The sequence below is a fragment of the Panthera leo genome, chromosome D2, assembly GCF_018350215.1.
Source record: "Panthera leo isolate Ple1 chromosome D2, P.leo_Ple1_pat1.1, whole genome shotgun sequence".
Classification (NCBI taxonomy): Eukaryota; Metazoa; Chordata; class Mammalia; order Carnivora; family Felidae; genus Panthera; species Panthera leo.
In genome coordinates, this window is record NC_056689.1 from 51,387,833 (window position 1) to 51,400,208 (window position 12,376).

The following is a 12,376-nucleotide window of genomic DNA, read 5'->3' on the forward strand; positions in this document are numbered from 1 at the left end:
AGACATTTGGGGTAATGGTTTATGTTTTTAGATTTATTTTGTAACTATAACAGAAAAGTAAATAATTATTTAGTGATTTTATTTTCTTAAAGGAAATTCAAGGAGATACTGGAAGGGGAACCATTTTTCCCCAGCATTTAATTTTGAAAATTTTCAAACCACAGAAAACTTAAAGATGATGAAAACTCAGTACATCTTTCACCTAGATTCACCAGTTGTTAATTTAATGCCACATTTGCTTTTTGCCTTCTCGCCCTATGTATGTGAGTACATGTGTAATTATTTTTTGTAGCAAGTGGAAGACACTTCACCTCTAATTACTTCAGTGTGTATTCCCTAACAACATTCTCCTACATCACCATAACACTGTGTCGCACCAAACAAATTTAACATTTTTCTGATAGGACTCTCAAATGCAGTCCACGTTTACATTTCCCCCTGTTGTCTCAAAAGTGTTCTTTAATATCTGGGTTTTGTTTTTCAATCAAGGACCCAGTCAAGGATCATGAATTGCATCTGGTTAACATACAGGTGAACCATTTTTAATTCAAGAAGTTACTTCCGGGTATTTGCGAGAACGTATTCATTCGATCCCGAGAGGGTGAAAAAGAAACCCTTACCAGCTTTGGAATATCAAAAACTCTTGGTCAGATTTGATAATGTGACAATCCAGATTAACATGGAAGACAATTACCAGTTAGTCATTTTTCAGAGGTATTAAAATATGAATTTAATTTAGAATTTAATTTGAAACATACTAGATATATTTAAAGTGTGATTTGATTTGCAGACATTTCTAGATCTATCTCTTCAGAAATAGACCTGTAAACACAAACATATTTTCTTACTTCAGTGCATCAGTATTTTTAAGTGAGATATCAGCTATCCTTTATTAAAACAAAAACATAAGTGTTCTAAAATTGTTGATTGTTCATAGATTTTTAACTCCTTCCTGAGTTAGTCATGATATTTACCCCCCAAAATGTTATAGCCTACTTAATTCACTTTTTAGTTATCTTCAGAACCAGCCAAGGGTAAGCACAGAGGAACCTATATTCCCAGCATATCGTGAATGTTACTGTCTCAGTAATCATACATATTAACTCAAGTCTCATTTTTGGCTTTTACCAACTCAGTTCTCGCAGAAACATGTAGTGATCATTTTTTGTTAGATGCTATAAGATCAAATACGAATCTATAATCAATTATGCTTGTTTCTTTTACAGTCCACGAACAAAAGATGATCTTAGAGCATATTTTATACTTTTACAGGTAAGAAAGCAAGATCGAAGTTGTCTAATTCAGATCTTGGTCTATGCATGTGTTAAGGGAAATGATATCAAGTACTAAGTAGTATTTTGGGCAACATTATTGATACTTTTTAGGTTATAATATAACCAGAACATTAAAGTTATAACAGATAAACAATGGGAAGCTAAATTATCTTGGAGATTAAAATTTTAATGTAGTTCTTGCCTTTCTGCTGTGGTATTGGGTAACAAGCAGCATGGAAGCTCCTCTTCCTCCTCCAGCCAACCTCTTTTCTTGTCACTAGTTCTAACGGGCTTCACAACTTTATTGTATTTCCCAACTAATAGGTTTCTAACTTCTCTAGGTATTTTCAGTAAATGCATTTGTTAGAGTTCTAATGGAAAAATCAAAGTGGTTGCTTATATTTGCTCTACAAAGGTGATGAACTTTTTCCTCGTGAGAGATACAGGTTCTTGATATGAAAAAATAAGGTCCAGACAAATGAAAAGCAATTTTTAGTTTGTCTTATTTTTTGAAAAAGAAATATGTTATTACATAGCTAGCATACTGCTTTTGTATAGTCTTTACAATTTACAAAAGGTGCTTGTGTATATTCTTATCTCATTTAAAGGTAAGAAAAAATTATGTTAAATAAGATACGGTGTTCAATTCAATTTTATGTCCAGTAAAAGGAAACCTACATGGTAGGAATAAAAGAAAGGGGAGAAAGGAAAAATGGAAAAAAAGAGGAAGATGGAAAAGAGGTAGTTGAGAGATGAAAAAAGGGAAAGAGAGAGGTAGGAGAACAAAAGCAAAGGTAGAAGAAAGAGAGGAAACATATGTAGATAGTAAAAGCCAGAGAAATGACAGCTTGTTCAGATTTGTTAAGTGCGTATATTAATTAGCAGTCCCCTCTGCCCATGATACCTTCTCTTGAGCACCACTAGGTGAGGCTATCAACTGAGGGCATTCTCTGAATTTGAATTTGTGCTTGCCAGTAAGTCAATTTTGAAAATACATGGTGCTCTCTTATTTCCCACAATTTCAGTTTATTTTTCATTAATAATCCTTTCTTCAATGACGTTTTGAAATGCACATGGTGAGAAGAGTGCTAGATTTTGGAAATATAACTAGAGATTTTGCTTAGCCTTCAGGTACTCCTTCAGTGTCCCTTTAACATCTGAAAGTTGTCGAAAGCTGTTATATGGTTCTCTCCTTGTTCTTTGTGAGATATGCAACTAACTCATTTCATAGTGGCCAAAGTTTCACAACCAGCTTTTATTTTGTTTTTCCAGCATTGTTTTTTTTTTTTTTTTTAATCAAGGAAGAACCAGGTTTTTAAATTGGATGACAGTGATTGCCATCACTTATAACAGCCACCGAGCTAGGTGCCTTACATACATTTTCTTTTTTACTACTTAAAACAAGTAAGATAGGTATTATCATTCCTGTTTTACAGATGAGGAAATTGAGAATCAAAGTTTAAGGAACATGCCTAAGTGGTAGAATCAGCCCTCAGACCCAGATCTGTCTAAATTTCAAAGCCCATGCTCTTTCTGCTGTACCATAGCCAAAATCTAAAAATCTGTTAATTAAATAATCAAACAAATAGATTATTGTTTTCTAGAACTTCACCCAGTATTTCATAATCTCAAATGTAGTTTCCTAATTTACCACTTAGCTCATTAAGCATAGTGTCTTTCCTTTTACATGTTAACAAAATTTTAACACAATTATCTTTAATATCTTTTTCAGAATCCTCAATTTAATAACACATCTACGTATGTCATCTATGCTCACTTGCTACGACAGATAGCTACCTTAGTGGAAGCTGATCATCATTTCCTAGTTCACTGGTTTAAAAAGTAAATCATTCTATGATACTAATAAGAACTCTTATAATCGTACAGTTGCAAGTTTGATATTAGTGCTTTTATAACAAAATATATTTAAATGTTTTCAGGTCTTTAGAAATGATCTTCTAATTAACAGTATTTCAAAGCCAGTTATAAACATATATGTTAGTACCACAGAGAGGGCAAGTAACCATTTGCTGGTGCAAGCTGTTGAGATTTCTGTCCACTGCTTTCACCTTCCTGTCATTGGTTTTCATATATCTCAAAGATGGTGATTGGATTTGCTCAGATACTACTATTTCAGTGTGTGTTTTTTAATTTCCTATCTTTATGTCAGTAAAGACACATAGTGTCTTTTCCTTACCTAATAACATCATCATAAAATATAGATTAGCCATCAATATCAATTTTTTAAAAATACGGTATGTTTTTTCATAGAACTATACTCACATAAACAGTGACTTTTCTCTATGATTGAGAAAATATTAGAGGCAAAATATTTTCAAAATTATTTTTAAATACAGTGGATTCTCATTACTCATGATATTCGTGTTCTGTAAAGTTGCTGCTAACAGTGAATTAACAAATACTGAACCATTGTTCCCATGAGACATGACATGGTTAGGTTCATGTGAGCTGTGGGTCATAGCATTTCCATCAACCAATGAATACATCATCTTGCTTTATCTCCATTCTCTGTAAAGATATCTTATTTAATATAAGTTGTCAATTCATTAACATTGAACTTACGACCAACAGCACTATAATGTCTGAACAAACTTTGTCTAACACAAGTTTATTCTCCATAAGGTACCTCACATTCCCCTTGTACTTAGGAACACTGGACAGAATGTCAGCACTGCATTTTAGGAACTTTTAAAACACAGAATTACAGCAAAAAGCACAAAAGTGTGGAAAACATGACACTGAGTAAATTGTGTAAAGGATACCTGTTTACAGTATGAAAGCTAAAACAAGAAGGGAGAGTGTTTCTTTGTTCGACCTCAGCTGGGAAAATGCACATCTGGCAACACACATTCTTTGCCCTTCTCCACATCTGCAAATGACCACACATGAAAGCTCCACCAATACCGGTTTTGGGGGTTGCCATTAAATTTTAGCAAGTAGGCGAATTTGCAAATACTGAGTCTGAATAACAAGGATTGACTGCATATTGAAAGCCTTAAAAATGAAATGCTCAAGACTAACTTTATAGTAATTTTGGTGTTTATTTCTTATTTAACCAAGAAACACTATTCAAGGTAAGATTTTGCATCTTTTCAAATGTTTGGCAATTTAAGAAATAAAATTTGAGGGGATATTCTAAAATTGTATGTGTACAGGATGCACTTTGATATCTAACAAATATATTGCCAAAATAGAAAATGTGAATTTTATTGGAATTATTTCAAAATCTTTACCAGATTATCCCAGAAGAGGTTCAAACAATTGGTAGAGAGATTGCTGCAATTTATTTCCTTACGCCTGTTTCCTGCAAAGCCTGAAGAATTTCCACCTATAACAAAGTGCTCCTGGTGGATCCCATCAGCATCTAAAGTGTTGTCTTTACTCAGTAGGTTTTATGATTTTATCTTCTATTTTGTGAAATATTAGGGACGTTTCTATAAGGATCTCAAAGTACTGTAGAGGCATTCTCTTAAATTTTAAAACTTTCCTTTGAAGTGAAGAGTTGTAATCTACTTGTTTTGATAACAGATTTCACAGTCAATTTATAAGCATGGAAAAGCTTTATGCATTTTATTGGGCAGTGTTCTGTGTTATGGCCATCTGCTGCACGTGACCTGCTAAGTAGTGACCCATAAGGAAACAGGAACTTGCATTGATTCCTGAGAATTCCTAGGAGAGAACACACTGACAGGGAAGTGGTGGGAGAAGGTGACCATCTGTGTACTCCCTTTACTATAGTCTTCTAGTCCCCACCACAAGTTATTTTATAAAAGCAAGAAACTATTGGCTGCATTTGGACCGTAATTTTAAAACTACTTTTTAACTTCGGAACTACAATTGCTTAAAATAGGAATTTCTAGATAAAGTCTATCTGGTGGACATTAAAGTGTTCTTATTAGAGTGAATCACGTGTATTTTGGAAAAGATCATTGTTAGAATTTATCTTTACAGATACTGCAAACAGTTTGGTTCACCCTCCCCTTATTCCTTATACTGATTTCTATAATTCTACATTGGATCACATTGATCTCATGGAAGAATACCACACCTGGCAGAGCTTTGGAAACTCTCACAGGTACGCTCAAAAGCTCATTTTGGTTACTTACCTAAATGAAATACTGTTCAAAACAATGACTGGACGTTAAATTTGTAAAAATAAATTTAAATCTGCATATGACTTTATATATAAACTTTGGATATCCAGTCCTGAAACATTATTATATTTCTTAAGGCATTTTTTTCTTACATTTTGAGTTTATATACATGTTAATTTGGCTTTGGTTTGATTAACAACATCTTTTTAAGAAGGGAAAAGTTGTATCTTAGTATGCAAGTTTCTTATGTCCTCTTCTTCTATATGCTATCATCCAGTACAGTGGTCACAAACTTTCTCTCTAAAGAACTAGATGGTAAATATTTTTGGCTCTTTGGACTACACCAACTCTAGTGTACCACTGTAACACAAAAACAGTGTTAGAGAATATATAGATAAATGCATGCATCAGTGTCCCAGAAAACTTTCTATACAAACACAGGTGGTAGGCCATATTTGTTCCACGGGCCTGAGTTTGCCAGTGCCTGATCTAACACAGCAATCACACACATGTGCACATACACACATACATTTCATTCTTTTTCTACTTTATTCTGCAGAAAAAGTATCCTTTATACACAATATAAAAAGAAGGGGTGTTAGAGCAAAGGGGCTTCACCACAAAGTATTTACTACAATAGTATAATAGATTTTTTAAACACTTGACCAAATTCTTTAATACACTGCACCTATATCCACATTCATAGTTTGAATTAAACCAGTGAGACTGTCCCAAACATAATTTAATCCCAGACCATGTGATATCCTGGAGAGTGTGTTTATTCTAAAGGAGATTAAGAGATATAGTGTGGATATAAGTATCCTCAAAACCCCAGATTACTTTATAAATTGGTTCAGTCCACCAGGGACCCTTTCTACTAGAATTGGCCAAAACCATAGACTGGCCTTATGGACATATCTCAGTCCATATCTGAACACTCAGAACCAGATAAGAATTGTTTCTGGGGACCTTGTTCTGTCTGATGGATGTTCTTTTGGCAAAGCTGACTTATTTTACAAAGACTTTTTTTCTCCACCTTTAATATAATTGTAATGTTGTAGACAGAACAATTCCAAAAGTTACTGTGCATATTTCAGTGACATCTTTTAATACAGAGCTCTTCTAACCACTGGGCTACAGCATTGGTGTACCAGAATGAGTTACAGCGGAGTTTTGATCCTATGATCCTTTCAGTTTGGGGGAAGCCAGCCTGGACTTAGAGGGGGACCTGGAGCCCTAGAGCAAGTCACCTTTGGCCATGAGCAGATACATCAGTTTATTTGCTTAGTACCATTTTTCTATGTGCAAGACTAGGAGAAGGTTGAGACACACTGTTTGAAAGAACAGAATAAGACCGTTATATATCCTGCTAAGCTCATTGTACCTGTTTTATTTCCAGATTTTTAGTTAGCACTTAGTGATTCAAAACTATTACACATTAGTACTGAACAGCTCTTATTAATTGACAGTCGCCTCTTGGAGAAAGCTGCTTTATTTGTGGTTCACACTAGGGCTATCTCCTTTTTCCTCACAATGCCTTCTTTGCACCCAGGGTTTGACTGTACTTGAATGGATTCCAGCTGTAACTGATGGAGTGATTGCAGCCACTTCTGGTGAAAGGCTGGCTCCTGAAGTGTCACAGTTGCCATAGTAGTTCTCTCTAAAGGCATTTCTCTTGGGATAGTTTGTGGCTCTTTTATTAACATAAGATCAGCTCTGATCCAGGAAGGAAGTTAGTTATATTCATGACCTTTGATCATAATGTTGTGTGTCTTTACAAATACATACCATTCAATTCAACTACATTATTAAATACAATGAAGCTTGCACATCAGAAATATCCATGTAATAATGGATTTTTATAATAATTTCCACACATGAATTTTCTGTCCTAATCCTCCTTCATTAGCACTTCTGCCTCCTGGTTTTGGTGCCGGCCATATTTTCACAGGTAATGATCTACAGGTGACTATTCATAAACTGAAATTTTCTGTATAAACCATGTAAGTGATGAGCACGTTTCAGAACGTTCGATGTAGCTTGCTCTAGAGGATGAAAGCATAGTGCATCTAGTAATGATCTATGCTTCACAAGGCTGTGGGGATTGAAAGAGATGATACACATAAAATCATTTTGTAAATGGTAAAACACAATACAAAAGCAATGTTTTATATTGTTAGGAGGGGTACCTTAGATTCCCTTAGTATAATTTTGCTAAAAATACACCATTTTGCTTTTTCTGTTTTTACTTGTTGAGCAGGTTTTCCTTCTGTCAGTACCCATTCGTTATTTCTATAGCTGCAAAAAAAATCATTATTCAAAGAGACTCAGAGCAACAGATGATAAGCATCGCAAGGGTAAGCCAGCTACGAAAACGTATTTATGCTGACTATAATCAATATAGTACATAATTTAATAAATAAATCAAGTGTCTTGTGAATTGTTCTAGCATAATCAGGAAATGTTCAAAGTAAAATTCATTTTCTAACTCCCCCCAGAAGTGCTTAAACCTATTCACTATACAAGAAAGAGATAGCCCTCATCAAATTCTCACTGTATTATGAGTAGAGCAGGAAGATGAGAAGCCTCTCACAGATGCAAAGTACTGGGAACTTGTTGGATGCCATTCTGTGGAGACCATATTCCAGCTCCATGGCAGCGTCAGAGCACTGATGGGAACTATAGGAAGGCCAGGCGTGTCCTTACGAGCAAACCTCTCAAACCACTGGAATATTCCCTAGGTTTTATGAAAATCCAACAGAAATAACCTGAAAGTTATAAGATGTACAATGTTGGGAAACTGGGAAATAAGTCCAAAAAAAGTGAAAGACATTTTATCGATTCTCAGGGAACCAAAATGCATGGAGACCCATAGAAACTGGGATGGTAGTCAGACTGGCTGTAGGCACATCGTGCGTTCGGATGAAGTTGATCTCTGGGCCTATCCTTACCACCCCTGCCGCCTGTGATCCAGCACAGCGCAGGAAAACTACGTATTTTATCTAATAGATACAGATCTATCTAATAGATACTGCTCTGAAGGAGCAGATTTTCTTTTATTAGAATGCTAGACTATATATTTAAATGCTCATATATTTGGAGTATCTGCTTTCATGACACTACTTTAAAAATTAGAAGAAAGGTTGGCTGTAGTCTTCTAAAGATAAAAAGAGATCCTCAGAATAAAAAGAAATGATTTCCATGTCTTGTCCAAGAATATAAAAACAATTCTAAAGTATAAATTAGAATACTTCAAAATGCTTTTAAAAATAAGAAATGTTTATTCTTAAGTATTCAGTTCCCAGAAGGTGAGTATTTTTTTCTGTCACAGAGCAGGACAAAAGATTTGAGTGACTGGTGACATCCCAGAGTCAGCTTACACTGACTATGAGAATATTAGAAGAAACGTTATTGCCTGTGTGTACCAAGGGAGTTCCAAAGCCACTGTACCCCCCTGAAAAGTAAATTTAAACAGGTATATTTGGCATCAGAATTATTACTTAATCTCGGGTAGATATTGGCTCAAATATTAGTCTATAGAGCTACTCATTTTGGCAGTTTCTATTAGTTGCATTTATGCAATTTCATGCCACTAAACCTTGTCTACCATTAGCAACTTAGTATAACTTGGTTTGCTGGATATTTCCAGTGTGATGGCTTTCCAGGAGGTAGACTGGGAACAGAACATAAATGCAGCCAATAGTTACAATTGTATGCAATTTTAGTACTTTTTTTTAACCTAGGGCTATGATTTTGTACATTTGTAAAAACAAAAAGTCTGAAAGAGCTAGATAGAAGTTTCCCTTAGTTCCTCTGAGCAGTTTTCTGCTGTGGCACTCATTTTTGAAACATCAGATATCTTCTGTGGAACTTTTTTCTAATTAAAAGGAGAGTGGCAGCTGTAGACGCTGTCACAGGCGACTTCCACAGAGAATGGACACAAATGAGTAGAGATTGAAGACTTAAGTGGAATTATGTGTTATTATGGGTGTTTCCCAACATTTTAACTTGTAAATTGTCACACCACTTGGAATTAATGACTGGTGATCATTTTGACCCAAGGACAGACAGCCTTACATGTAGTTAATGTAAACAAGAGCTTATCTGAAGTTGCGAAAGAGATTGCCCAACAAAAATAACTTCCTCATCAGACTGTGTCCCAAATTCTACCATTTGGGGCTTACTTCTTTTGTTTGAAGTATTTTCTATTAAATATTAGTTCCTGATGGGAGGAGTAGCCACTAAACCTTGTCTCCCATTAGCATCTTAGTATAAATTTGTTTGCTGATTATTTCCAGAGCTATGGCTTTCCAGGAGCTAGACTGGGAACAGAACATAGGAAAGAGGACAGTAGGGTACTACCCCAGGAGTATAGATCTTTTTGAGTATCAAAGGGAAGACCCAGAGAAGGAAGAAAAACACTTTTAAAAACCTTTAGAGAAAGACAAATACCATGTGATTTCACTCCTACTTGGAATTTAAGAAGCAAAACAAATGAACGTGGTTCATAAAACGTGGTTTTATGGTTTATTGTTAACCATAAAACAGACTCTTAACAATAGAGAACAAACTGAGGGTTGCTGGAGGGGAGTTTGGAGGAGATGGGTTAAATGAATGATGGGCATTAAGGAGGACACTTGTGATGAGCACTGGGTACTTGTATATAAGTGATGAGTCACTAAATTCCACACCTGAAACTAATATTACCCTATATGTTAACTAATATTTACCCTGTAAATGTGAAACTAAAAAAAATATAATAATTTTTTTAATTGGAGTGTAACTGACATACGGTATCCTATTCGTTTTAGATGTATATCATAGTAATTCTATATTTTTACCCATTATGAAATGATCGCCATGATAAGTCTAGTTGCCATCTGTCACCATATGAAGTTTTTACAGTGTCATGACTATATTCCCTATGCTGTACGTTATATCACTTAGACAAATAAATTTTTAAAAAGAATAAAATTTCTAAAATAGGAAACAAAAATAAAAAGTAAAAGTCTTTAGAATTGGAAATAGAGAGATGAAGTGCTCTGAATTAGAGTGTTTTATTATAGTAATCTATAAAATCATGAGTACAGTGTTATGTAGATTTTTGGTATTAAAATTTTATCTACTAAAGCACTTTGCTGCATGTATTTAAAATGTCTGAAATGTTCATCTCTAGTCTGTAGAGTAATTTTCCTTTACTACCAAAGAAGATGAAGTAGTCTGATAAAAATTATTTAGGTAAATTATATAAAATTAATTAAATTATACAAGCTTGTAGATGCTATATGATAAATATTTATGTATTTCTAATAGATATCTTAAATGTTTTTTACATACTCATTACTTATATTTTGAAAAACCATGAAAAAAAGATTTTTTTAAATTACATTTCCATTAGCCAAACATAACAATTGTTAATATTTTGGTAAATTTTCTTCTGCTATTCCTTCTCTGTATTATTTTTAAAAGGCAATAGAGTTGAAACCATTTTGTATACACACTTTTGTTCCCTTATTTTTTCACTTGTACCTTTCTTGGATATTTTCATGGCATTTATATAATTATAACCATCCATTTTAATAGTATTAGATTCCATTATATAAATACATATATAGAATATTTCTAAAGTTCCACTTTTATAGGTGATGCTGTGGTGAACATCTCACTGTATAAAATAGTTTTTGTGTTTAGAATTCCCAGAATTGGAATTATTGGGACAAAGGGTATGGACCTTATTAATGTTTCTGATAAATGTTGACAAATTATTTTCTAAAAGTAGACTAATTGTGCTTTTAGAGTAAATTCAGTACCATTTAAAAAGCTTAAGCCAAGCTTGTCATCAGTAGTATGTACCTCATTTCAAATGTTCCCACTTTGTATCTATTGGACAGAAAGACTTACCATTTAAGAGATGAGACATATGGAAACTGATATGCAACATACTTTACTGTAGAAGGTGAATTATTTTTGGTCCTCCCTTTTGGACCCCGTTTGGTTATCATTATTTCAAAATGAAAAAAATATATAAATATATAATAATAATAATTTGTATAATTGAGTTTATGAAAATATTTATATGAGAGAGGGCATAGAGAAGGATACAACTGGTTTTTAGTCAAGTGCTTAAATGTTTTAAATGAAATTATAGTCTAAGTAAAAACTAAAAAGTAAAATGTTTGCTTTTCTTTTTTAATCAGCAAAGTCTGGTGGATAAAGTATCTCGAAGACAGAGACCTGATATGAACATGCTATTTCTAAATATGAAAGTAAGACGGACACATCTGGTTAGTGATTCGCTTGATGAGGTATAGATCATTTATTCCAACATGGAACTAATTGATTAAAACTTTAAATAAATTCTACAACATGGTGTATTACTGAAATCTTAGTAATCTGTTTTTCATTTCTGTATGCCAGTAGGTGTGCATCCTTATATTTTGATACCATAGTTAAAATCAGTCGTGTATTCACAATTAAGCCTTGTGTTCATTATTTATGTTTCTTAATGGTTTGTTGTTAACTCCCCAGAAAAGGATTTTGTGTTGAACACTGAAAATGAGTAATTCGTGTTTCTGAATATGTAACTTAGATTCTAGACCCACCTTTGTTACTGGTTGGGTGGGTAACAAGTCATTTTAACTTCTCCAGGCCTGAGATTACTCATCTATAGAGGTCTGACCTACAGGGTATATTAAGTATACTCAGGCTCAGAGGTACTTTGATTGTATGTATATGTGTATATTACAGAGCTTCATGTGTTTACGGTGCTTCAGCCAGATCTTCATGTGGCTGTTATAAGATAATGGCTGATGTCATTATGTGATTTTTAAAATCAGGAAGGAAAGTTAAAGAAAAGGAAATTAATTATTTTATGATATAACCTGTTAAATTAAAATCTTGGAGGCAGTGTAAGAACCCAGAAGACAGTAACTTTGGGCAAAGTACTTGATCTCTCTTAATCTTTCTCTTAATCTATATGACAGACAT

General features: G+C 33.9%; 1 protein-coding gene across 7 annotated transcripts in view; it reads left to right on the forward strand.

The window, feature by feature from the left end:
* The window catches only part of HECTD2 (HECT domain E3 ubiquitin protein ligase 2), an 80,000-nt gene that overhangs the window by 42,071 nt on the left and 25,553 nt on the right, over positions 1 to 12,376 (forward strand). For 5 of the 7 annotated variants that reach the window (XM_042908623.1, XM_042908622.1, XM_042908625.1 and 2 more), the window contains exons 7-12: positions 1,227 to 1,272; positions 3,007 to 3,116; positions 4,532 to 4,680; positions 5,247 to 5,370; positions 7,650 to 7,746; positions 11,587 to 11,694. In XM_042908623.1, the coding sequence (XP_042764557.1) occupies positions 1,227 to 1,272; positions 3,007 to 3,116; positions 4,532 to 4,680; positions 5,247 to 5,370; positions 7,650 to 7,746; positions 11,587 to 11,694 (634 nt within the window). Of the gene's footprint in view, positions 1 to 1,226; positions 1,273 to 3,006; positions 3,117 to 4,531; positions 4,681 to 5,246; positions 5,371 to 7,649; positions 7,747 to 8,720; positions 8,859 to 11,586; positions 11,695 to 12,376 lie in introns of those variants that run through there. The other 2 variants (XM_042908624.1, XM_042908628.1) reach the window with 2 other exon arrangements.